At 44.0% G+C, this 26,855-nt stretch overlaps 2 protein-coding genes across 8 annotated transcripts in view; one reads left to right on the top strand and one right to left on the bottom strand.

Annotated features, from left to right (window-relative positions):
- atp8a2 (ATPase phospholipid transporting 8A2) overlaps positions 1-26,855 on the bottom strand; it is a 792,435-nt gene that overhangs the window by 595,929 nt on the left and 169,651 nt on the right. The window lies entirely within an intron of this gene.
- Positions 24,488-24,799, top strand: LOC119977616 (ATP synthase-coupling factor 6, mitochondrial-like). The gene has a single exon (XM_038818751.1). The coding sequence runs from the start codon at positions 24,488-24,490 to the stop codon at positions 24,797-24,799; it is 312 nt and encodes a 103-aa protein (XP_038674679.1).

Below are 26,855 nucleotides of genomic sequence, written 5' to 3'. Positions count from 1 at the left end.
CTTCCCTATTACCGAAGTTAAACTCACTGGCCTATAATTTCCTGCTTTCTGCCTACCTCCTTTTTTAAACAGTGGCGTCACGTTTGCTAATTTCCAATCCACCGGGACCACCCCAGAGTCTAGTGAATTTCGGTAAATTATCACTAGTGCATCTGCAATTTCCCTAGCCATCTCTTTTAGCACTCTGGGATGCATTCCATCAGGGCCAGGAGACTTGTCTACCTTTAGCCCCATTAGCTTGCCCATCACTCCCTCCTTAGTGATAACAATCCTCTCAAGGTCCTCACCTGTCATAGCCTCATTTCTATCAGTCGCTGGCATGTTATTTGTATCTTCCACTGTGAAGACCGACCCAAAAAACCTGTTCAGTTCCTCAGCCATTTCCTCATTTCCCATTATTAAAACTCCCTTCTCATCCTCTAAAGGACCAATATTTACCTTAGCCACTCTTTTTTGTCTTATATATTTGTAAAAACTTTTACTGTCTGTTTTTATATTCTGAGCAAGTTTACTCTCATACTCTATCTTACTCTTCTTTATAGCTTTTTTAGTAGCTTTCTGTTGCCCCCTAAAGATTTCCCAGTCCTCTAATCTCCCAGCAATCTTTGCCACTTTATATGCTTTTTCCTTCAATTTGATACTCTCCCTTATTTCCTTAGATATCCACGGTCGATTTTCCCTCTTTCTTCCGTCCTTCCTTTTTGTTGGTATAAACCTTTGCTGAGCACTGTGAAAAATCGCTTGGAAGGTTCTCCACTGTTCCTCAACTGTTCCACCATAAAGTCTTAGCTCCCAGTCTACCTTAGCTAGTTCTTCTCTCATCCCCTTGTAATCTCCTTTGTTTAAACACAAAACACTAGTATTTGATTTACTTTCTCACCCTCCATCTGTATTTTAAATTCCACCATATTGTGATCGCTCCTTCCGAGAGGATCCCTAACTATGAGATCATGAATCAATCCTGTCTCATTACACAGGACAAGATCTAGGACCGCTTGTTCCCTCGTAGGTTCCATTACATACTGTTCTAGGAAACTATCGCGGATACATTCTATAAACTCCTCCTCACGGTTGCCTTGACCGACCTGGTTAAACCAATCGACATGTAGATTAAAATCCCCCATGATAACTGCTGTACCATTTCTACATGCATCAGTTATTTCTTTGTTTATTGCCTGCCTCACCATCTTGTTACTATTTGGTGGCCGATAGACTACTCCCATCAGTGACTTTTTCGCCTTACTATTCCTGATTTCCACCCAAATAGATTCAACCTTATCCTCCATAGCACCGATGTCATCCCTTACTATTGCCCGGATGTCATCCTTAAATAACAGAGCAACACCACCTCCCTTACCATCCACTCTGTCCTTCCGAATAGTTTGATACCCTCGGATATTTAACTCCCAGTCGTGACCATCCTTTAACCATGTTTCAGTAATGGCCACTAAATCATAGTCATTTACGATGATTTGTGCCACCAACTCATTTACTTTATTCCGAATACTACGAGCATTCAGGTAAAGTACACTTATGTTGGTTTTTTTACCTCTGTTTTGAATCTTAACATCTCCAGTTTTATTCCTTTTGTTATTACTGGGCCTATTCACTGTGCACCCCTCAGTCACTGTACCTTGTACTGTCGCCCTTATGGATTTCTGACTATGTCTTCTCTGCCTTGCACTTTTCCCCTTACTTCCTTTTGTTTCTGTCCCTGTTTTACTACCTTCCAACTTCCAGCATTGGTTCCCATCCCCCTGCCACATTAGTTTAAACCCTCCCCAACAGCTCTAGAAAACACCCCCCCCTAGGACATCGGTTCCAGTCCTGCCCAAGTGCAGACCGTCCGGTTTGTACTGGTCCCACCTCCCCCAGAACCGGTCCCAGTGCCCCAGGAATTTGAATCCCTCCCTCTTGCACCATCTCTCAAGCCACGCATTCATCCTATCTATCCTGACATTCCTACTCTGACTAGCTCGTGGCACTGGTAGCAATCCTGAGATTACTACCTTTGAGGTCCTACTTTTTAGTTTAACTCCTAACTCCCTGAATTCCGCTTGTAGGACCTCATCCCGTTTTTCACCTATATCGTTGGTGCCTATGTGCACCACGACAGCTGGCTGTTCACCCTCCCCCCCCAGAATGTCCTGCAGCCGCTCCGAGACATCCTTGACCCTTGCACCAGGGAGGCAACATACCATCCTGGAGTCTCGATTGCGTCCACAGAACCGCCTGTCTATTCCCCTTACGATCGAGTCCCCTATCACTATAGCCCTGCCATTTTTCTTCCTGCCCTGCTGTGCAGCAGAGCCAGCCACGGTGCCATGAACCTGGCTGCTGCTGCCTTCCCCTGGTGAGCCATCTTCCTCAACAGTATCCAAAGCGGTATATCTGTTTTGCAGGGAGATGACCGCAGGGGACACCTGCACTGCCTTCCTACTCTTGCTCTTTCTTTTGGTCACCCATTTTCTATCTCCCTCAGATACCTTCACCTGCGGTGTGACCAACTCGCTAAACGTGCTATCCACGACCTCCTCAGCATCGCGGATGCTCCAAAGTAAGTCCATCCGCAGCTCCAGAGCCGTCAAGCGGTCTAACAAGAGCTGCAACTGAACACACTTCTTGCACGTGAAGGAGCCAGGGACAGTGGACGTGTCCCTGAGCTCCCACATCGCACACGAGGAGCATGACACGGGTCTGGGATCTCCTGCCATGTCTTAAACCCTTGGTAAACTTAAACAACTACAATTTCAAAATAAAATAAATAAAATAAATAAATTAGACAATGAGCTAATTCCCTCTCAAACCCACTGGAGGTGGCCTTCCAGAACATGGGAGGCCTGCACCCCCGACCATGCGGCACTCTCGTGAAGTGTGATGGGTAGGCCGGTCGGATGTAGCGCCGGCCAGCGTATGCTCCCAGGAGGCTGCGGAGAGGTCCCGACATGGCAGCCCCAATAAGTTGCGCGTGTTGGGTGGCCTCAGAGATGGCATCAAAGTTGGCGGCCCCCATGGGTCGTGCATGGTGGGTGGAGTACAAGATGGCGTTAAAGATGGCGGCCGCCATTAGTCGATGACCATCCGGTTCTTCTCCCCAGTCTTGGCGACCACCACTTGTGCTCTCCAGGGGCTGGTACCAGCCTCAATGATCCCCTCTCATAGGAGTCGCTGGACCTGATAAAGGCCCTGTCCCGGGCACTGTATCATCTGCTCCTCGTAGGGATGAGCTTTCAGTCCGAGGTGAGGTTAACGAAGAGCGAGGGTGGGGCGACCTTAAGGGTCGCAAGGAGAGTTGAGGGGGGCAACAGGGGTCCACCGAACTTTAAAGTAAGGCTTTGGAGATGGCACTGGAGTCGAGCCCCAGTAATAGGGCAGCGTAGAGTTGGGAAAGACGTAGAGTTTGAAGTTAGCGTATTCTACGCCTTGTACAGTAAGGGCCGCGACACAGTACCCCCGGATTTCTACTGCATGGGATCCGGAAGCCAGGCAGATTTTCTGGGTAAAATTGGGAGGGCCTTACCGTATCAGGGTGTATGAAGCTGTCTGTGCTCCTGGAGTCGAAAAGGCAAGCCGTCTCGTGCCCGTTGATCCAGATGGTCATCGTAGATTTTGTGAGGTGATGAGGCCGGAACTGGTCGAGTGTGACGGAGGCAAGCTTCGGAAGGTGATGGGTAGGCCGGTCGGATGTAGCGCCGGCCAGCGTATGCTCCCAGGAGGCTGCGGAGAGGTCCCGACATGGCAGCCCCAATGAGTTGCGCGTGTTGGGTGGCCTCAGAGATGGCATCAAAGTTGGCGGCCCCCATGGGTCGTGCATGGTGAGTGGAGTACAAGATGGCGTTAAAGATGGCGGCCGCCATTGGTCGTACGTGGCAGGTGGCACGGCAGCTGGGGGCAGCCCCAACAGGCAGCAGGCAGTGCTGCTGGACCTAGAAGTTTTAGGGAGAGATCAGACCTGGCAGGCTTGCGCAAAGTGGCCCTTCCTCCCACACTCGTTGCAAGTCGCGTCCCGTGCTGGGCAGCGTTGTCTGGGATGATTACCCTGGCCGCAAAAGAAGCACTTCGGGCTTCCGGCGTTGGCGGGCTGCTGTACGGTACAGGCTTGCGCCGCACCCGGGTCCAATGATGGTGGCGCCCACAAGGTTCACGAGAGTGCCGCATGGTCGGGGGTGCAGGCCTCCCATGTTCTGGAAGGCCACCTCCAGTGGGTTTGAGAGCTGCACTGTCTCTAGGAGGCCATGTGTACCCCCTTCTAGCAATTGCTGGCGGACGTAGTTTAATTTCATGCCTACGACATAAGCGTCCCTGATCAACAGCTCCGCTTGTTGGTTAGCCAAAACCGCCTGGCAGTCACAGTTCCGGAAGAGTACCCGCAAGGCACACAGGAATTCTGCTAGTGATTCCCCAGGGTGTTGTCGTCTCGTGGCAAGAAGGTGCCTAGCATACGCCTCGTTCACAGACTTAACATAGTGTCCCTTGAGCCGCATTATCGCGTCCCTGATGAGAAGAAAGACTTGCGGGATCACATGTGCGTGGAGGATCTGCTTATTTTGGAGGTCGGTGAAGTGTTCGGTGAAGGATCCGAGGTACGCTTCGAAGCAGTTTAGCCAGTGCTCGAATGTTGCAGTGGCGTCGGCTTCCTGTGGGTCCAGCTCCAGGCGATCAGGCTTGAGTGATAAAGTCATCTTAGATGTTTAGTTTATTAAATTGATATGCCATCAATGAACACAACGAGTGGTAAACGTAACTGAGGCTTTAATAAACTAAACTGAAAGCCTTTGGCCTTGGATCCTGAACAATACAATACAATAGTGGTTTACCCCACACCCCCCCCCCCCCCCCCCCCCCCAGTGCTGGGACACTCAGTCCTGTTACACACAGACACAGTCAGTACTGGACACTCAGTCCTCCTCCATGTATAAATTTACATGGCGCATAACACTAAATTGCATTCTGCTTTATGACCCCAAGGGGATCGTAAAACTGGTGCAAATCCATTCTGGTGGGTGAACATAGTCTCCAAAATGTAGAATCCAGTCCATTATCTTTACAAAACAAAATTTATAAATGGTTACAGACAACAGTAGCAACATCGATCACCAACACTGTGGACAGTGTTATGCCCCCCTTGGGGGCCAAGGCTCTGCTCCATTCACTTTCCCCCTCACACAGCGGAGTATGAACTTGCCCGGTAATTGGGGGTGGGGTTTTCCCTTAACAAGGGGAAACAGCTTTGTAAAAATCCTGACCTGGGTGCAGATCAGAGAGGGTGGCCCTTCGGGCAGAGGAGATGCCAATAACCAAAGAAGACTCATGACGGAGGCCGCCATAACCCTCCAGAGGGCAGTGGACATTCCTATTTCCCAGGAGAGAGCGGAACGTGTGGTCTAAGAGTTGCAGGGCTTGTCGGTCCTGAACCTCCATCGCCAGAGCGACAGATAGCTTTAAAGTCGCACACACTGCCTGACACCGAACAGAACTATGGCCAAATTGAGAAGAAGGGACTGGTTGTTGTATTTGGTGTAAGGAAGTTCCACCAGTATGTCTACCGCCATGCATTTACGGTCCATACTGATCACAAACTTTACTTGAGTTATTCAAGGAGGATCATGTGATTCCCCCAATCGTGTCTGCCAGGGTTTAGCGATGGGCATTGCTCCTAGCAATATATGAGTACACACTGGATCCCACATGCCGATGCATTGTGCCACCTGCCCCTCTCCACAAGACTGCCTACTGTCGCCTCAGCCACAGAAGTAGTAGCAGCCCTCCACTTCATGGATTAAATGCCGGTCACGGTGGCTCGCGTAAACTAATGGACCAAGACTGACTCACAGTTCTTGAGGGTCCGACACACGGTCCAGTATGGGGACCAGCACGGAGCTTTGCCCCATGATCTGTCGGCCTATACGCCAAAGCTCCCAGAGCTCAGCATAGAGGACGGCATCTTATTGTTGGGGACACGGGTGGTCCTCCCGGACCTCGGTCGGCACTCTTGTTATAAGATATCCACAATGAACACCCGGAGGCATCCATGATGAAAATGCTTGCCCGCAGCTATGTATGGTGGCCTGGGATAGACTCGGACATCGAGAAGGTGGCGCAGCGCTGTGGCCGTGCCAGGAGAACCACAAGGCCCCACCAGCTGTGCCAATACACCATTGGGAATGGCCGGGAAAACCGTGACCAGCATCCAAATAGATTTTGCCGTCCCATTTCAGGGGGCTAAAATTCCTCATGATGGTAGACACCCACACTTGAAGTGGCTCGAGGTGCACGAGGTATAAACTGTGACCACAAAGACAATAGTAGATTTGCTGCGACAAACATTCAGCACCCATAGAATAAGTGTTGATGTCGGATAACTGCGCCATGTCCACCAGCAGGGAGTTCGAAGCGTTCATGGCCTCGAAAGGAATTCAGTAAGTATCACCGCCCCGTATCACCCAGCTTCGAACGGTTTGGCCGAAAGAGCGGTCAAAAATTTCAAAGAAACAATGAAAAAACAGGGTCTTGGGCGATGCGACTAGCCCATTTTATTTTAAGTTACTGGACAACCACATATGCCACCATGGGTGTGGCAGCAGCAGAGTTGCTGATGGGACGTCGAATCCGGCCCCACCTCAGCTTGCTCAGCCTGGACATAGGTACTCGGATCCGCCAGCGACAGGACCACACTGAGACAACACGCACGGGTTGATGCTCATGGCGGCGCAGGCTCAAACCGGGGATGCTGTAGAGTTGAGCAACTTTGGTGCCGGCACCACATGGATCCCGGGAGTGGTACTCCAGGCCACTGGTGCGTTTTTTAATTAGGTCGGGACACAGGGACAGGAAGCCAGCTGCCACGTGGACCACATTGGCCGATGCACATGGGAGCTTCCAGAGCAGATTCTGGAAATGCCTGTCCAGGAGATTTCACTTCATGCACTGTTGATCGTTTACAATCCGAGTTCTGCTAATTGGTCAGATGATGGTGATTCTGGGGTTCTGTGCTCTTTCATTCACAAAGCAAAAATAACTCATTTGCAGACAAAATGACAGAGTTGGAGTCGGGGCCAGGAGCGGACCATAATAATGTATCATGGAGCTGGTTTACTTCAGATCATAAAGCTCAATTTGCTTTGCCGAAGTAGTTCAAAGGCAGAGGCGGCAGTAGCACAGAGGAAGCAGAAGTCAGGAACCTCAGATATGTTAATAAGACAAATGGAAGCAACAGTGTTACTTTCCCAAAAGAAATGGTGGCACAGCTGGAATAACAGTATGAACATGGAAATTCTGTAATTTTTGTAAATCTTATTACCATATTGTGACATAGTGACATAGTAGTTAGCACTGCTGCCTCACAGCGCCAGGGACCTGGGTTCAATTCCAGCCTTGGGTGACTGTGTGGAGTTTGCATGTTCTCCTCGTCTCTGACTGAGTTTCCTTTGGATGCTATGGTTTCCTCCCTAAATATTAAAATAGATGGAAAAGCAGGCAGTGAAGAGGAGATACAGATTTTAAGGTGGATATCGGTAGGCTAGGAGCTGGGGTCAAAATGTGGCAGATGGAGTTTAATGTGGATAAGTGTGAGGTTATCCATTTTGGCTGAAAAAAATAGAACGGCAAATTAATATCTAAATGAAAAGCAGATTCAAAATACATCTGGAAGTCTTTGCTCATGAATCACAGAAAGTATGCTCCAGAATGTAATAAGCTACAAAATATAATAAGAAAGGCAAATGGAATGTCTAATTTTGTTGCAAAAGGACTGGAGCATAAAAGTAGAGAAGCGCTGTTGCAATTATATAGGGTGTTGGTGAGACCACATCTGGAGTATTGTGCACAGTTTTGGTCTCCTTATTTGAGGAAGGGTGTGGTGGCGTTGGAAGCAGTTCAGAGGAGGTTCACCAGATTGATTCCGGGGATGAAGGGGTTGACGTACGATGAGAGATTAAACAGTTTTGGCTGATACTCATTGGAGTTTAGAAGGATGAGAGGGGGATCTGATCGAGATATATAAAATACTAAAAGGGACTGATTAGAGCAATTGTAGTCCCATATGTTCCCCCTTGTGGGGCAATCTAGAACAACAGGTCACAGATACTGGTTGAGAGGTGGTAGATTTAAAACTGAGATGAGGAGGCACTACTTCTCGCAGAGGGTGGAGAATTTGTGGAACTCGCTGCCCCATAGTGTGGTGGAGTCTAAATCATTAAGTAGTTTCAAGAGGGAGATAGATATATTTCTGATTTAAAAAACAGGTTCAAGAGATATGGGGAACAGGCAGGGAGGTGGATTTGAGACCAGGAAGAGATCAGCCATGATCTGATTGAATGGCAGAGCAGGCTTGAAGGGCTGAATTGCCTACTTCTGCTCCGAATCTCTATGTTCCTATGGTTCCTCCCACAGTCCAAAGATATGCAGGTTAGGTGGATTGGCCATGCTAAATTGCCCCTTATATCGAAAGGTTAGACAGGGTTCCACGATTGGGATTCGAGTGTAGGCCTAGCTAGAGTGCTCTTTCAGAGGGCTGGTTCAGACTCAATGGGGCGAATGGCCTCCTTCTGCATGTTAGGATTCTATGAGTCTATGATTGTTAAATTACTGCTAAGTATTTATTAGGTAGGCATTCATTATAACTAGAAATGTTACTTCACTATATATCGAAGATATGGTAATCTTCAGTCAGTGAGAAGCATTCAAACACTTCAAACCTAATCACCTGGCATGGACCTGTGCTGTGATGACTCTATAACCTCCACCATTGACAGTAAAGACACAAAAAAAATGTTAAAGGAATAAATTCCTCCCTTTCCCAGGAACTCCTCACTATCCCAGAAGAGGAAGGAATGACTTAGAGAGAAATAATGTGCATGAAAGAAATTGTGTAGATAGATAAGTAGAGAGAGAGTGACAACACTTTGTAGCATCAAGAACAGGGAAAAAAGGCACCGTTAATCTGCAGAAAAGAGTGTGAAGAAGTTGAATATGCTACCAAGGCTATCTGAAAACCATCGTGCAATAATCAAGAGCAAGGAAGAATTGCTATACTGGCAAACCATCTACAGTTTGATTTTGTATGTCCGAAATATATTCAGAAAGCTTTTCATGGGAAGCATTTATACAAAAAGCCTGTGTCTACAATGTTACCAATTCCCAAACAACTTACATTTATATAGTGCCTGCCCCTTTAATATAATAAAAAGTGTCCCATGGTACTTTGCAGGAAAATAATAAAATAAAATATGACACTGAGCCACGTAAGAAGAAATTAGGTCAGATGACCAAGAGCTTGGTCAAAGATGTAGGTTTCAAAGAGCGTTTTAAAAGAGAAAAGTAGAGAGGCGGAACAGTTTGAGGAGGGCATTACAGAGTTTGGGGCCAAGACAGCGGAAGACACAGCCACCAATGCTGGAGCAATTAAAAATCAGGGATACACTGGGGGCCAGAATTAGAGGAGATCATATCTCAAAGTACTGTGGGACTGGAAGAGACTGCAACAAGAAGGACAGTCAAGGCCATGGAGGGATCTGAAGATAAGGGTTCCGAATTTCTGAGGAGCGGCCAGGTCTTCGAAGCATAGTGTTCCCTGAAACATGAAGTGCAACATCCCTCAGAGAACTTCATCCATTTGTAATGGAGTCAGGGAAGACAAGACATGGCCTACTTTAATAGTGCCATAGAATTATGGCACTAGCTGCAACATGATAAGTTTAAAGGTCCAGTCTGAATATTACTGAATGGGTTAGTAGATGAATGAGTGAATGGTAGGAGGTTGTGGTAAATGGATAAGTGAAAGGCTGAGGTAATACCTGGAGTATTGTGTGCAGTTTTAATATCCTTCTCTGAGGAAGGGTGTTCTTGCTCTCAAAGAAGTGCAGGTTTACCAGACTGATTCCAGGGATGGTGGGACTGTCATATGAGGAGAGATTGACTAGGTTGGGATTGTTCTCGCTGGAGTTCAGAAGAATGAGGGGGATCTCATACAAACTTATAAAATTATAACAGGACTAGACAGGGTAGATGCAGGGAAGATGTTACCAATGATGTGTCTGTCCAGAACCAGGGGTCATAGTCTGAGGATTCAGAGTAAACCATTTCGGACAGAGATAAAGAGACATTTCTGCACACAAAGAGTGGTGAGCCTGTGGAATTCATTGCCACAGGAAGTAGTTGATGCTAAAACTTTGAATATATTCAAGAGACAGCTGGAATAGCACTTGGGGAGAATGGGATCAAAGACTATGGAGAGAAAGGAGGATTAAGCTATTGAGTTGGATAATCAACCATGATCGTGATGAATGGCAGAGCAGGCTCGAAGGGCCAAAAGGCCTCCTCCTGCTCCTATCTTCTATGTGTCTATGTAAGTGGTTGAGGTCAGTAGTGAGTGGGTATATTGGTATGTGTCAGGGGTAGATGGGGGTTAGTGTGGTCACAAGGGTCGGGGCCAAGATGACAGTCAGGTTATTGGGAGAATCAGTTCTGTAGTCACCTAGGTTTTAATCTGTCTAACATTTCCTGGGTAACTATCCAGGTAAGCACATTGGAACTATCCGAAGTCTAGTTGAAGACATTCACGGAGGATCCTGGAGAGCAGGGCAATTATCCATCCAAGGTTGAAACATCCTGGAAAAGGGGGGCAGGGTGGCACTGCTGCCTCACAGCACCAGGGACTGGGTTCGCTTCCGTCCTTGAGTGACTGTGTTGAGCCTTGAGTGACTGTGTTGAGTTTGGACATTCTCCCCATGTCAGAGTGGTTTTTCTCCAGGTCTCCAGTATCGTCCCACATTTCAAAGATGCGCAGGTTCTGTGAATTGACCATGATCAATGAATGCGGTTATGGGAGTAGGGCAGGGAGTGTTCCTATGTAGAATGCTCTTTCGGAGGGTCAGTGCAAACCTGATAGGCCTAATGGCCTTCCTTTGCACTGAAGGGATTTTATGAATTCCCATGGAAGTCAGCACGTCAAGACTCCTGTGGGGTCCTGACACATATCTTTGGTTGCAGATCCGATCTTGGACAATCCAAAAATCTAGAGACTGTAATACCTAGGCCAAAGTTGTGGGCGACCAGCCAGGTGTACATTAGAATAGTCATGTCTAGAAGTAACATCAACACACTGGAACAAAGAGTCTGAAGCAGACAACAAACATCTTAAAGACAATTGCTTCACTTTGCCAATAGACTACAACTTGTAGAACCGCACCGTTGTGAACATTCATGTCACTGAAGACAATTCTTAAAATAGTCATAATATTTCATGGAGAAATATCATAGATAGTTGACAACATATATCTCCACCAGAATAGCAAATCTTTGGCACGTCAATAAAAATACCAAAACATCAAAGGGATAGGCTGGATAGATACCAAAATAGTAATAATTTAGAGAAATAAGCAGCAAAGATTAGAAGTGGAAGATGCAGTATAACATAGCTCCTTGATTTCCTGGATGATACCAATAAAGTAACTAAACTTTCCATGATCAAATTTATTTGGATTTCAGAAAGCCTTTGACAAAATTCTATGTGAAAGTTCTAGTCAATTTTAAAAGTTACATTCAGAGAAGAACACGGGTCAAGGTAAGAGCTGAACAACAAAACTATTGAGTGTATTTGTGTACAAGAAACACAAGTACAGAAGAGTCTTATAGAATTTACAGTGCAGAAGGAGGCCATTCGGCTCATCGAGTCTGCACTGGCCTTTGGAATTAGCATCCCACTTAAGCCCACACCCGTAACCCAGTAACCCCACTTAACCTTTTTGGATACTAAGGGCAATTTATCATGGCCAATCCACCTAACCTGCACATCTTTGGACTGTGAGAGGAAACTGGAGCACCCGGAGGAAACCCCGCAGACACGGGGAGAACATGCAGACTCCGCACAGACAGTGACTCAAGCCGGGAATCAAACCTGGGGCCCTGGAGCTGTGAAGGAACTATGCTAACCACTGTGCCACCGTGCTGCCCTTCTTCCAAATGAAGAGCCATAGAGGAAACAAAAAGCCACACTCCAAAAGAGGACATCAATTTATGTAAGATAGTGAATGCATGGTACAGGTAAGAATGCCAGCATATGATTTCAACTTAAGCCAGGAAAGCAGGTGGAAAGAGAAGACACAAAATTAAGATGGTGAAAGATAAATTTTAAACAAATATTCAGAAATACTCAAATGATAAAACATTGGAATAATGTACAAAGTGAGATGGTATCAGAGAGCAAAGGAAGATGCAAAATGAGATTGATGCTGTGAAATGAAAGCTGGAATACTAGGCTGATGAGCGAAAGGGAAATTTTCTTCATTTTATTAATAATTTGGGTGTTAAGCAAGCAGGCAGCCACCTGTGTTGATGGCTTCTAACAGTATACTTAAATACTATATTGGACCTTTATGCCACATGACCCTTTAAAAATACATGTACCGGTAAATCACTAGCATTTTAAGAAAAAAAAACCTGCCCTTCTCACTGGAATTGTCAATTAGATTCTTCCAGAAACGACAAACAAATCAAATCAGACCAGTTAGAAAGAACAGAGGCTGACAGAACATTTTCTTCCCCATTATAAATTGTGCATTATCTTAAAGCAGGTATTTGTCAGATAAGCAGGTTTCTAAGCATGTATTAATTTTCTTGCAAGCTACCGCCTTACTTCCACCCTCCCTTTCCCCTCCAAAGTCTTTAAATGCATTGCCACATTCCTAAACTGCAGTAACATTCCCTATTCCAAGCCATCTCCAAACAAGTTTCCACCCATGCTATACTGAAACAGCACTGAAATCTCAAATGACATCCGATGTGACTGCGAAAAAGGTAAACTGATTTTCTTCATCCTTTCAATCCAATTTTGGCACGAGTGGCCACACCAGCCTACCCAACCTACTCCTCCACTGTCCGGCTGGGTGAGATTGTCGTCACCCAGTTCCATTCCTATTTATCCAGTTGTCGCCCCCTTAGTGACAGCATCTGAAAACACATGTGGGCTGATGAAAACAGATCTACCTGTCTCAAACGGCTGATGAAAACAGATCTACCTGTCTCAAACTATCACTATCTTTGATTTGTCATACTGCTGGCCCAACATCCAGTACTGGATGAGGGTCCCCATAATAAACAGGACTCCCTCGCATCAATTAGGATGCAATACAAGGCTTTAATTAGAGCCATTTCAGTGTTGTGAAACCTGATTGGAGAGGTTCAAACATATTCGGGCAAAACTTGGAAAACACAAACACATTCAAAGATTTGAGGGAGGAAAGGGAGATTGGAGACAGACTCAAAGAGTCACGGATTGTTGTTTTGAGAAGGGTGATGGCAACAGCTTTTAAAGGAAGAGGAACAGAACCAAAAGAGGCAGCCTCAGTTACAATGTCAGCGAGCATGAGGGCAAGGAGGAGAGGTTCAGTGGTCAGAAGTTTAATGGGGTATCATCAAGACAATTGACAGTAGGTATCAAGGATACAATGAGCTCAAAAAAATAGGTGCGTTTCCCTGGTGGAAACCCACGCAGACACAGGGAGAACGTGACCAAAGCCTTGAATCGAACCCGTGTCCCTGGTGCTGTGAAACAACAGTGCTAGCCACTGTGCTACCATGCTGTGGATGCTGAAGGAGTTTCTGCTGTTTAAATAGAGAGATTAAATAGATGACATAAAGAGGCAGAAATTACATGAGCTGCAGTTTTGGCAAAAAAAGGGTCCAGATCATCAGTACCAGCTGCTCTGTTAGGGTCCAAGTTGAATCATTCTATATGTGGGTTTCCCCCGGGGGCTCCGGTTTCTTCCCACAAGTCCCAAAAGACATGCTTGTTAGGTAATTTGGACATTGAATTCTCCCTCAAGTGTATCCGGACAGGCGCCAGAGTGTGGCGACTAGGAGATTTTCACAGTAATTTCACTGCAGTGTTAATTGAAGCCTATTTGTGACACTAATAAAGATTATTATTGAGGTGGCATGGTGGCACAGTGGTTAGCACTGCTGCCTCACAGCTCCTGGTTCAATTCCCGCCTCGGGTGACTGCGTGGAGTTTGCAATTTCTCCCCGTGTCTGCGTGGGTTTCCCCCGGGTGCTCCAGTTTCCTCCCACAGTCTAAAGATGTGCAGGTTAGGTGGATGGACATGATCAATTACCCCTTAATGTCCAAAAGATTAGAGGTTAGGTTAGATGGGGTTACTGGGTTAAGGGGATATGGTAGGGGCCTGATCCTTGATAGGGTATTCTCTCAGAGGGTCGGTAGAGACTCGATGGGCCGAATGGCCTCCTTCTGCAACGGAATGCAGTGATTCTATGACTGAAATCCGCTGCTGTCCTATCTCTTTTAAAGGGAGTAATAGTTCTGAACCAAACTACTACAGACCAATTTCTATTTTATACTGCCTTTCTAAAGTTATGGCAAAGATTGTCTACAAGCAGCAAGCTTATCTTTTAGACACTAACAACATTTTGTCACATATGCAGTCTGGTTTCCGCTCAGGACATGGATGTATTACAGCTGCATTAAAAGCTTTAAATTATATTATGTTTTGTTTCCTATTTTTTTAATTAGAGTGCCCAATTCATTTTTTCCAATTAAGGGGCAATTTACGTACTCTGCACATTTTTGGATTGTGGGGGTGAAACCCACGCAAACACGAGGAGAATGTGCAAACTCCACACGGACAGTGACCCAGAGCCGGGATTGAACCTGGGACCTCGGTGCCGTGAGACAGCAGTGCTGACCACTGCGCCACCATGCTGCCCCTTTAAATTATATTATAACTGACTAAGGTAAGAAACAACCCTGAGCTGCTATTTTTCTGATTTATCAAAGGCATTTGGCACTGTTGATCATTCTATTCTTATGAAAAGATTGAGTGACATTGGTTTTTGTGAGGATCGTCGAAACACTACCTTTCTAATTATGTTGTGTGTGTCAAATCAGACAAGTTTGTTCTGGCCCTCATCGCTAAAAATGGACATTTACAAATCAAAAGCTTTCTCTGCAAGGAGGCGACGAGGTACCCTCAGGCCCCGAGAGACACAATGTTGTAGGAGCTACTGTAACACAGACAGTATGGAGAAAGGGAACTGTTGGGACATATACGGACGACTTTTAGAAAGGGTGAAAGCAAGACAGAAATGGAGGATGAACTAGGGACGGAAGTAGGGTGGGGACTTTGGAGCGAAGCACCGAGTAGGGCCAACTTCACCTCCTCCTGCGCAAAGCGAAGCCTCATGCAGTTTAAAGTGGTGCATAGAGCGCACCTAACCAGAATCCAAATGAGCAGGTTCTTCCCAGAGGTGGAGAACAAACCACGGCCATATGTTCTGGGTTGCCCCAGGGTTGCGGGCTCTGGACAGCCTTCTTCGAGGTGATGTCCAAGGTTATGGGGGTGAAGAGATGTGCCTGAAAGTGACATTCTTGGCGTATCAAACCAGCCAGAACATCATATGGGGAAGAGGGCCGATGCCCTTGCCTTTGCTTCCTTAATTGCCCGCCAGAAAATCTTGCTCGGCCGGCGACCAACCCGCAGCTGCAGGCTGGCTGGCAGACCTGTGGGAATTTCTCCATCTGGAGAAGATTAAGTACACATTCCGAGGGTCGGATGAAGTTTTCCATAAAGTGTGGGACAATTCATCAACCTGTTCCAAGACCTGTTTGAAGCCAATAACGAATAGGAAGGTTGGAACCAATAGGAACCATCAGGGCCACACAAAGCAGATAGGAACATGGTTGGGGGGAGGGGGGAGAGCGAGCAGCAAGGGAGGAACCCAAGGAAAAAAAAACAAGAGGTTTCCCAGGGAGAGATTGAGGAGGGGGCCAGAGGGTCCCCCCCATAAAGGCATAAGAAACAAAACAAGATAAATGATGACGAAGAACATCTATAGGGGGAGAAAGGGCCTAAGATGGAGCCAGAATAGCAGAAAAGGGAGGAGGAAGCAAAAAAGGAAAAGCATGTAAGTTGTAAATAATAACCATTTCAATCATCTACTGTATAGTATACAAATGTAAAATTCAATAAAAATATTTTTAAAATAAAAAGAAGTTAGAAATGGTGTATCACAGGGTTGTTATTTTTTCTATTTATATAAACAATGAGGTTCAAGTAATAAGGAGCTGTTTTATCCATCTGTATTCAGATACCACAATCTTATATTCTGTAGCTCCATCCATTCCTTCTGTTTTGCATAATTTACAACTCAGTTTTGCTGATGTACAACAGCACTTTTTTTACTCTTCACCTTGTGCTGAACTCAACTAAAGCAAGTTTATGCTGTTTGATAGAAAAAACTAAAGCAAGTTTATGCTGTTTGATAGAAAAAAAAACAACTTACTTTCCTTGCCATCACAAAACTTTAATACTGGATAACTCTGAACTTGAGCAAGTTTCACTTACAAATATCTCAGAATCTGGCTGGCCCATGCTTTGACCCAATTCCCACATTGACATTTTACAAGCTCAGGTTAAGGCTAGACTTGCTTTCCATCTTGCAGTAAGTTCTGCTTTACTCGCTCTCCAGACGCATCTTCGTTCAGATGTCTAACCTGCCAATTTTTGATTACAGTGACCTCATTTATAAAATGGCCTCCAAAACCGCTCTTGGTAAATTAGACATTCTCTATAGCTCTGTAATTAGGTTTGCGATTGGTGCACCCTTTTCACATCCATCACTGTGACCTGTATTCCCTGATTAACTGGCCATCATTGCACACCAACTCAACTGGCGTTTGTTAATTTATAGATTCTTGCTGGGGGAAACATCTGCCTCTTTGAAACCTTTGTTACATTTTACTGTTTCTTCTTATAATCGGAGGACATTTGACTTGATCAAATCAGTCAAAGAGTGAATGCAGTCTTTGGTCATAATTCATTTCAATTTGCAGTTGCCGAGGTACAACTAAAGTTAAAGCCAACTAATTTTCTTACCATGTATGCCTTTTGCCAAAGGGTTACGGATCGGTTGACTGATACATGTACTTGTTAAACTGTCAATTCACTTTCACTGCTAATTTATATTTTATTGTTTCTCGTGTTTAACTGTTTGTAATTTTGTGCATTGCTGTGTTATTTCTGTTGCTGCAGCATTAACCTCTTGGCTAGTTTTATTATAAATTATGTCACATGAGGGAGATATTCGGAAATTGGGTTCAGAAATGAGACCCCAATGTAGCAGGCAGTTTAGGGGTTAAACAGACTGAGAAAAAAAAACATTCTAGCACAGAGTCACAGGGATACGCCCACACCTGGCTGAGTAACATTGTCCCATTGATAGTTTAACTTGTTAGTGGGAAAACACAGGATGACCCAGTTCAGCAAAGGTTATTCGCTCAAGATCCATTATCTTTTGGGTCACTACTATCTGACCAGCTAATAGCCCATTCCATAACCTGATAGCCTCTTCGTCTGTCAATGGGCAGTTAAATGCATATCAATAGTATGACTCTGTTCTTTTGTATAAACAGGAGTGGGAAATCAAGCAGCCAAGATAACAGTGATGTGTTCAGGTCTGGACATCCCAAGACAGAGAGCCTTTGTTTGAGGGGCTGGGCAGAGCTTACAGAGAGAGAGAGGAATGCTGTTTTGAACAGTTACAGGGAGAAGGCTTTGGAAATCGACCAAAGTGATCATGAAAGTTGCCACTGAGGCAGGCTTTGGAAAAGGGTTTTTAACAAATGTCACTAATAGAAGAAAAATTGCTTCGTAAATCCAAGTATTGCCTCTGCCTGTCTGTGTAAGTGGCTTGAGAGCAGCATGTTTATTCAGAAGTGATGTTTAATAGGAACTAATATGTGAAGGTTAAGAAACTGCTTGTAATCCGTTAGTGTTAAAGCTGAATTAAAAGTTTAAATATTGGGTTTTCCTTTCTTCGAATTAAGTTTGTTTATAAAATAATCAAGCCCCATTTTTTATATCATCACTCCTGGAACAAATCAATCTTTCTGCACCGTCTTAAAACTTTGCAAAGTTATGGTTCTACCTCAGTCTCTTAGTTACAGTTGAGAGTTAACTAGGCACCATAAGAATGAGAACTGGTTCTCAACTGACTCACCTGGCTAAATAAAAGTTAAATAAATAAACAAACAACTAGTAGTTTAGAGATGCGTTCTACAGGAAGGGTTCAAAATGGATCAAGTCTCTTTGACTACATGTGGACCAGAGTTTGGAGGGTGAATAGCAGATGAAAAGCAGAGTAGTATAGAGTACACACCGAGGCACAAGGCTGGAGAAGATTAGCGGTCTGGTAAAACAAGAGGGTGAAACAACTTGCAGTCAAAGAAAAATTTTGAATTCAATGCATTTTGGAATTAAGTGTTAAAGGAGAAGCAGGAAGGCAGAATGTTGGTCAAATTGCATGTTCATAAAATAAGTTAATCACAAAAAGAAGCCATTTAGCCCATCACGGCCATGCTTTCCACTAGAGCAACTCTCCCCCGCTTTTATCCCACCATCCTGCAATTTATTTACCTTCATATAATTCTCCAATTCTCTTTTGAAAGCCTTAATTGAATCTGCCTCCCTCACACTTTCAGGGAGTGCATTTCAGATCATAACCATCAGCTGCATTTAAAAAAATTTCATGTAGACATTTCTTCTTTGTCAATTACTTCAAATCAGTGTCACCTGGTTCTCAACCCTTCTACCGACAGGAACAGTTCCTTTCTATCTATTCTGTCCAGGTCACTCATGATTTTGAACACCTCTACCAAATCTCCTCTCCACTTTTCCATGAAAAGCCCCAACTTCTCCAATCTATCCCCATAACTGATGTTCCTCATCCCTGGAACCATTCTCCTGAACCTTTACAGTATCCTTCTCATTCCTCCTGAAGTGTGAGTCCCAGAATTAAGTATTTTTATTCAAATTTTTAACATTTTAGCATTTTAAAAACATTACATCACAAAAATATAACCAATACAACCCCCCCCCCCCCCCCCCCCCCCAGTCACCTCCCCTGCCCCCCACCCACCCAAACACTTGATGGTAACTAGTTCTCTAAAATGCATAACAAACAAACCCTACCCTTATGGAACCTCTCATTCACCACACTCAGGGCAAATATCACCATCTCCAAATGCTGGAACTCCATTAGATCTCCCAGCCAATCGAGACACAGGATGGAGAAGCTGACCTTCACCCCCAACAAAATCAGCCTGTGAGCGATCAGTGAGGCGAAGGCTAAAACATCTGCCATGTTCCGCCTCCATCTCCGGCAGATCTGACACCCGAATATGGCTTCCATGGGGCTAGGCTCCAAGTCCATAAGCAAGACGTGGTGCTGAAAAACAATCCCCAAAATTTCTCCAACTTTGGGCAGGACCAGAACACATATACGTGATTAGCTGGGCCCCTCCCACATCGTTCACAAATATCCTCTGCCCCCTCAAACAGCTGATTCACCCTTGACTTCGTCCCTACGATCTGCGTCCCTATGCCCTGTGTACCACCTTTAGATGTATCAAACCCAACCTCGCACTCGAGGTTCAGGCATTCAATCTCTGCTGCACCTCACACCACAATCCCTCCTCTCGCGCCATCCCCAGCTCCTCCTCCTCAACTCCCTTCAGGGATGTCTTATCTTCCTCCAAAAATCCTTCCATAAATCGCTGAAATGGCCCATCCTTCAACTCCATCACCCACAACACCTCTTCCAACAAGATGAGGAAGGTGCTACCGGAAAGGTCAGAAAGACCTTTTTCGTAAAGTCCCGCACCCGCATGAACCTAAAGCCCTCCCCACACGGGGACCCAAACGTCACCCTAAATCCCTCAATCTTGCAAACCACCCTTCCAGAAACAGGTCCTTCATCTCCATCACCCCTCTTTCCTTCCATCCACCATCCAATCCATGATACTCTTGGATCGGCATCAACCTTGACCCAGCACCTAAAGTGTTGCTGAAACTGCCTCCATATTTTCAGTGTGGCAACCACCACAGGCATCCCCGAATACCTACCTGGGATAAATAGGAGTGGTGCCATTACCAGCGCCCACAACCCCAGCCAGCTACAAGAAAGTGCTTCCATCCTCACCCACAAAGCCTCTGCCTCCCTACTCCAACCCTGCCGTCCAGCAACAGTACACACTTGGATGGCCCAACCCTATCTGTCTCCCGTCCCTCTGCCCCAATGGCCACCTTCTCTGAAGTACCGTCTTCTTAGTCCTAGCCACCTTACCTGCCCAGACAAACAACAAAACCAGCCTATCCACCCTCTTCATGAATAACTATGGCTAAAAGGCTGGCAGGCACTGAAATAGAAATTTTAAAAATAGCAAAATATTAATCTTCACTGGCTTCACCCGACCAGCCAATGAGAGGGGACAACTATCCCACCTAAGTAGACCTGCCTAAACCCTAAATACCAGACTAGTAAAGTTCAATTTACGAAGCCTGGCCCAATCCCTGCCCACCTGTAATCTGAAATATCTGAAGTGCGTCGTTGTCACCCGAAATGACAGCCCCCCCACCCTCTCGCCACTCTGATTCCCACCCCAGAGAAGACACGACAAAGCGAATCCCAGAATTGGACATAATATTAAAACTGAGGCTGAATCATTGTTTTATTTTTTTTTAAATGTAGAATACCCAATTCTTTTTTCTTCCAATTAAGGGGCAATTTATCTTGGCCAATCCACCTAACCTGCACACCTTTTGGGTTGTGGGGGCGAAACCCACGTAGACACGGGAGAATGTGCAAACTCCATACGGACAGTGACCCAGGGCTGGGATTCAAACCCGGGTCCTCAGCGCCGCAGTCCCAGTGCTAACCTCTGCGCTGCCGTGCTGCCCTTAAGCATTGTTTTACACAGGTTTATCACATTGTTCATACTTTTGTACAGTACTCAATATCCTTATTTATGTCCGAAGTCCAGGATCCTACATGTTTTATTAATGGCTTTCCCAACCTGCTCTCTGCTTCAAATACCTAATTTCACCGTTCAGATGTTTTAGGAATGTAGTTTAGTTTGGAGATTGAATTTCTTTTGAATGCAAGCTAAATGAAAGCATCTGGTTTGAGAAGCTAGTAAACAGACCTATAGTAATCACAAATTAAAGGCCAATGTTTGTTTATGTGAAAACACTGAACAATGAGTGACTCTAGGCTCCATTATGGAGACAGGATGTCTGAATAAGTGGTTTACATTATTCATATATTTTTTCCAGATCAAAAAAGGTAAAGAAAGGAAGGTCTTAAAAATCCATATACTTTTCAGATCAAATGACAGAGTTAAAGTTGGATATAAATCATTTAAATTTCTATGAGGTCATTTCAGTAATGCAATATTCCTGCGGGGGTAGATTGCAGGGAAACTTCTTCAGCTTTGACTTTTTATCTGCAGCTTTGAGGCAGGCAGAAAGGGAGAATCTGCTGGGACCAATAGCAGAGGAGTCACCAAAGAAAAGGTGTTTCAAGGCCAATGCTCGATCTGGGCAATCCACGTTGTGATGTGTTGAAGGAGAATTGGAGAGTCGTCCAGCTGGTTGCCAGTGGAAGGATCCAAAGAAATTTCATACCTTGAGAGTAGAAGGAACACTGAAGAGAATAAAATTGAAAATTACTGAGAGCTGTGGCATACCTTAGCTTTGTCCCTGGAGAAATGAAGGAACATTCAAGATCCTGCAAAGTACAGTAATTGGTGGTGGAGACGGCGACATAAAAGTAGAACAAGGAATGTGTTGTTGAGATTTGCAAGTATAAGTAATGTACAAGTACAAGTCAGTTAAGGCAGCAGTACATGTATTGTTTAACTCTTCGGCTGTGAAATGTTTGTTTTAAAACGTTGTACCTTGTAGCAGAATTATTTCTGATAAGAACTGGGAGTTTGAATTTCTTTTATGAAGTTGCTGCTCAACTCAACTGAGATCATAACCTCCAACTTCAATAATTTGTACACCGATATCCCCAGGTCCCTCTGATCCTGCACCCTCTTTAGAACTTAACCTTTTATTTATATTTCCTCTCTTCATCCTTTCTCGCAAAATGAATTTGTATGAATCACTTCATGCTTTGCTGCATTAAATTTAATCTGCCACTTGTCTGCTCATTCCACCAGCCTGTCCATAACCCCTTCAAGTTTATCACTATTCTCAAATCACAAGTTCCAAGTTTTGTGTCATCCTCAAATTTTGACCTTGTGCCCTGCAAACCACAAATCTAGGTCATTAAAGCAGCGGTCCCAACATTGGTCGCTGGAGAACCCACCTATAAACGTTATTCCAGTCTGAAAATCAACTGTGCATTGCTCTGTTGAATCCTGTCACTCAACCAATTTAATATCTGTGCCGCTCCTGTCACTTTTTCCCCCCATGTGTTCCAACTTTGTGGAGGACCTATTATGTGGCACTTAATAAAATGTATTTTGGAAAGCAATGTACTCCACATCAAGCATATCGTCAAGCCACATTTTTATCCCACCAAAAACTCAAGCAAGTTAAACAAGATTCTCCTTCAATAAATCCATGCTGGCTTTCCATAACTAATCTACAATTGTCCAGGTGACTTAATTCTGTCTCAAAATATTATTTCTAAAAGCTTTCCCACTACCAAGGGAAACACCAACTTGTCTGTAGTTGCTGGGTTATCCTTACACCCTTTTAAGAATAAGGACGTAATATTTGAAGTTCCCCAGTTCTCTGCCACTACATTTAAAGGGGATTGGAATATTATGGCCAATGCCCTGCATTTTCCATCCTTACGTTCCTCATTTTATTTAGGGTGTCAGATATGGTAAAATACTTAAAACATGAAATCTTGCGTGATCATTTGAGTTGCTCACGAGGAAATGTATATCTCTTTAAAATTTATCGGCCTCTGTGGCATTCACAACACAAAGTACTTGTTCAATATCTCAGCCTCCACGCACAAATTCCCTTTTAGGCCACTAAGAGGCCTCACTCCTCCGATTACCATCCTTTTTAGCCTATGGAAGATTTTGCAGAGTTATGCCTCAACGAATGAAGTGTTCTCCTTTCCAACCTCTGGAGTTCCACCCTATATCAACTTCAAATTTTGAAACATGAAACATGTCCTATTCCCCAATGGCACAGTCCTCAAAACCTCCATGAACTGAAATTAAAAATTCTTGAATTCTGCTGCAATTTCTATATGAAGCTAAAGTTATTTTCTTGTCAGACTTGATTTGATCCCAATATCTAATCATGTGTCTGTGTGGAGTTTGCACATTCTCCCTATGTCTGCATGGGTTTCACCCCCACAACCCAAACATGTGCAGGTTAGGTGGATTGGCCACACAAATATGCCCCTTAATTGGAGAAAAAATAATTGGGTACTCTAAATTTACATTTTTTTTAAATCTAACCACGTCATGCAACCTTCCGGAGAGATGTGCCACGGTAAAATAATAAGCTGTCTATTCACCAATAGAGATCCTTTAGCTATCTTTGGTTTCTGTACATGTACTTAAGCAGAAGATAAACATTTTATTATCATCATTACGATTTTTAGTTCTATATTTTTGCTTTCTTCTGAACCAGCATGAAAAATCCAACTTCATCCTATATACAGGAGTATCATCATTGATGAGAGTTACTAAACTTTAGCAGAAATAAAAGTGATTACTGAAATATTAAGACATGTTGTGACAGGTTGGATATGTGACTCCAAATGATCAAATTGGTTTTTCAGATACTCTGCCAAGTTAAGTTGTACCTTGCAACGATTTAACTTGGCAGTGAGCAGCTGAAAAACAAATTAGATCATTTGGAATCACATATCCAACCTGTCACAACATGCATCAGTCTAATTAGATCTTTTGCATCTAAAAAGGTTCAGGCTCCATTGAAAGACTGAATCAATAAAGAGGCAACATCTTGATGAGGAATTTCCTCTCATTCATAATTAATGAAGGGAAAATTCCGAACCTTATTTTTGAGTTGTAGCCATCAAAATCCATCATGGAAAATAAATTAGTTTGAAGAAAGTAACATTTGCTTAGTATATATACCAATGCAATAATGATATTTATGCCACATTATAACAGCATGCATCTAAACTCACCTAGAATTATAATTCCAACCTTTTATAACTTAAAATTAGCTTCAACAGTTCCAAATTATTTTACATACCCCCACAAATGATAACATTTTACAAAGTCACTAATAATCTTATTTGGTAAATCTGTGGCAGGAAATTGGTCATAATTGGACTCGGTGTTTCATCAGTTTCATAAAACTTGAAAATTTATGTTATCGTTAAAAGTTGTATACCTGTTGTCACAAATAAACATAACATTTCCAAATAGTCAAAAGTTGGCATTAGTTACTTGAAATGTTAGCCTGCCATCAAAGGTAGTGCTGAATATTATTTACTCGTCGGTAATTCTTTGCCCCCACTCCTCACACAAAAGCCTTCAACAGCTCTAAATCGGCTTAATGTGTAGCATGTGTGCAATTAGAAACATCTGCTGCTTTAATAAGAGGCTTAATTAGATACTTACCTGCTGTTAATCATTTTTATGATATTGGTGAGGACAAGTGTGAGCTTTGCCCGGTTTTACCGCGCCACAATGATCCTGCAATGCTTGTTCGAGCTTTCCACCATCATGCGATCTTCCCTTTCTGTTGAGTTCCAGCGAAATATTGGGTTCACGGTAGGGATGTTTAATAAGACCAAAAACCTCGACCTGATCCAAAAACTCTTCATAGATAAGATCCGTGACAACAATACTAAAAGCCAGAAAGCTGGTGGTCCTGTTGATGCAGGTCCAGAATACAAGAAAAACATGGAAGAGGAGATTGCCAGACTGCAACGGCTCTATTGGGGAGGAAACCTCACCAAATTCTTAGATTTTAAATTTGAGGAACCCAAATTTGATTAAATGAGGAAGTGATTGCAATCTGCAGAAAGGAAGGGACTGTCTGTTCTTCATTGTGTTTCCTGGGACTGTAAAGTTGTAACTTAATAAATTTAATTGGACTAAAGTTTTAAAAAAGACAAATTGCTTAAAAAAAGACAAATCAGAATTATAATTTTTCCAAATGCATGTGGAATGAAGCACTGAGCAATTTCTGCATTTTAAACAATACCACCTTATTCCATACATTTTAGAAATGAAAATTAACTTTATTAGGTATTTTTAAAACTAATCAATTTAACATTGTTTTGTGCCAGACATGTAAATGATGCAGCTCATTGCTGATGAACTACTCCTATTGTCATATCTATATACTCACCTCAGCCACTCTCTCGAAGTGTTCATCACTCATTGGTTTGAACCTGTGTTCTCTTGGTCTACTCTCACAATTTAATTTCAGATAATATTCTGGAATTACTTTTTCCATTCCCCCAGTCATCTTATATCATTCTATGAAATCATCTCAGAAACCCATTATTTTGGTTTCTAGAAAGCTCAAGCTTTTCCTGGTCTTTCATCATATGTCAGGCTCCTGACATTGGGGCCTAACTTCATGATCCTTTTACCTTTGGCATTTCAATATTTCTCTTATCCGACAACCAGAATTTAATTGCAGTATGAAAAGTGCAATCTGATAGAGCACTGAAACTTCACAGTTGCAATTATCTGACATAAAGGACTTCAGGCAAAACACAGATGGAGTGAGGAATTTGGGGGTACAGTAGTGTACTGGACAAGCAACCAACCTAGAGGGTTAAACTATTAATCCAACTAAACTATTATTCCAGAGAGCACAAATTCAAATTCCACAGTAGCAGTTTGAATTGAATTTTTAAAAATCTGAAATGGAAAATAACTGGACTTGCCATATAAAACTGATGCCAAGAGCAGGTCAGAGGCTGGGAATTCTGTAGCGGGTAATCACCTCCCAACTCCCCAAACCCTGTCCGCTATCTACAAGACACAAGTTAAGAGAGCAATGGAATAATCTCCATATGGCTGGATGATTGCAGCTCCAAAAAAACTCAAGAAGCTTGACACATCCAGAAGAAAACAGTCCACTCGATCTGCACTCCACCCACCATCTTGAACATTCACTCCCTCCATCATCACCCATCGGTGTACAGTAGCAGCAGTGTGTGCCATATGTATAATGCATAGTAAAAACTCACCATGCAAGCATAGACAGCAACTTCTAAACCCACAAGCACTACCAGTGAGAAGCAGAAGGACAGTATATACATGGGACACATCTATTGCAAGTTCCCCTCCAAACCGTACACCATCCTGACTTGGAATTAATTACAATTCCTTCACTGACACAAGGTCAAAAACTTTCCATTCTTAAGTGTGCCTAAACCAGGTGTACTGAAGTGGTTCAAGAAGCTGGCTCTTCACCGCCTTCTTAAGAGCAAATAGGAATGTGAAATAAATGCTGGACTTGCCAATAACGCTGGCATCCCATGAAAGAATGAAAAAAGTGATAGTGGGCCACCTTTGTGCACAGTCATGGTGATGGATCATCCATTAGATAAGGAATCTAAGGAAATTGGCCCAGCAATGTATGTTCAAGGAGGGAAGGTGCTATCAAAATAACCTTGATGAGTTGGGCTGAATAGCACATTGGGGGGCGGGGGGAAACAGCAAACACATTGGGCGGAAAGTCCCACTTTCTGGAGCTGCCAGCTAAAGTGATTGGCTGGGAGCTCTTGCAGTCCCAGCAGCCCCAGGAAGGAGCAGTGGTCCCTAACGGGAAATCAGGTTTACCACTCCTGCCAGGCTGCCTAAGCCAAATATTTTATTGCATGGACAGTATAGCATGGACAGTATATTATCACAGTCAGTTGACTTAATAACAAGCCAGATTGACCCTTGATTAATCATTTGAATATGGCAGGTGCGTTGCCGATTTTAGCACCCATCTGCCTCTTTCAGGGGTGGCTGCCCACAATTTTACATGCCCCCCCTCTTCTCATTGGAAACACGTCAACTGGGGACATGTAATATTCAGCCCATAATA

This window comes from Scyliorhinus canicula, chromosome 14, assembly GCF_902713615.1.
Source record: "Scyliorhinus canicula chromosome 14, sScyCan1.1, whole genome shotgun sequence".
NCBI classification, from domain to species: Eukaryota; Metazoa; Chordata; class Chondrichthyes; order Carcharhiniformes; family Scyliorhinidae; genus Scyliorhinus; species Scyliorhinus canicula.
The sequence above is the reverse complement of the archived record's forward strand: the minus strand, read 5'-3'. Positions and strand labels throughout refer to the sequence as shown.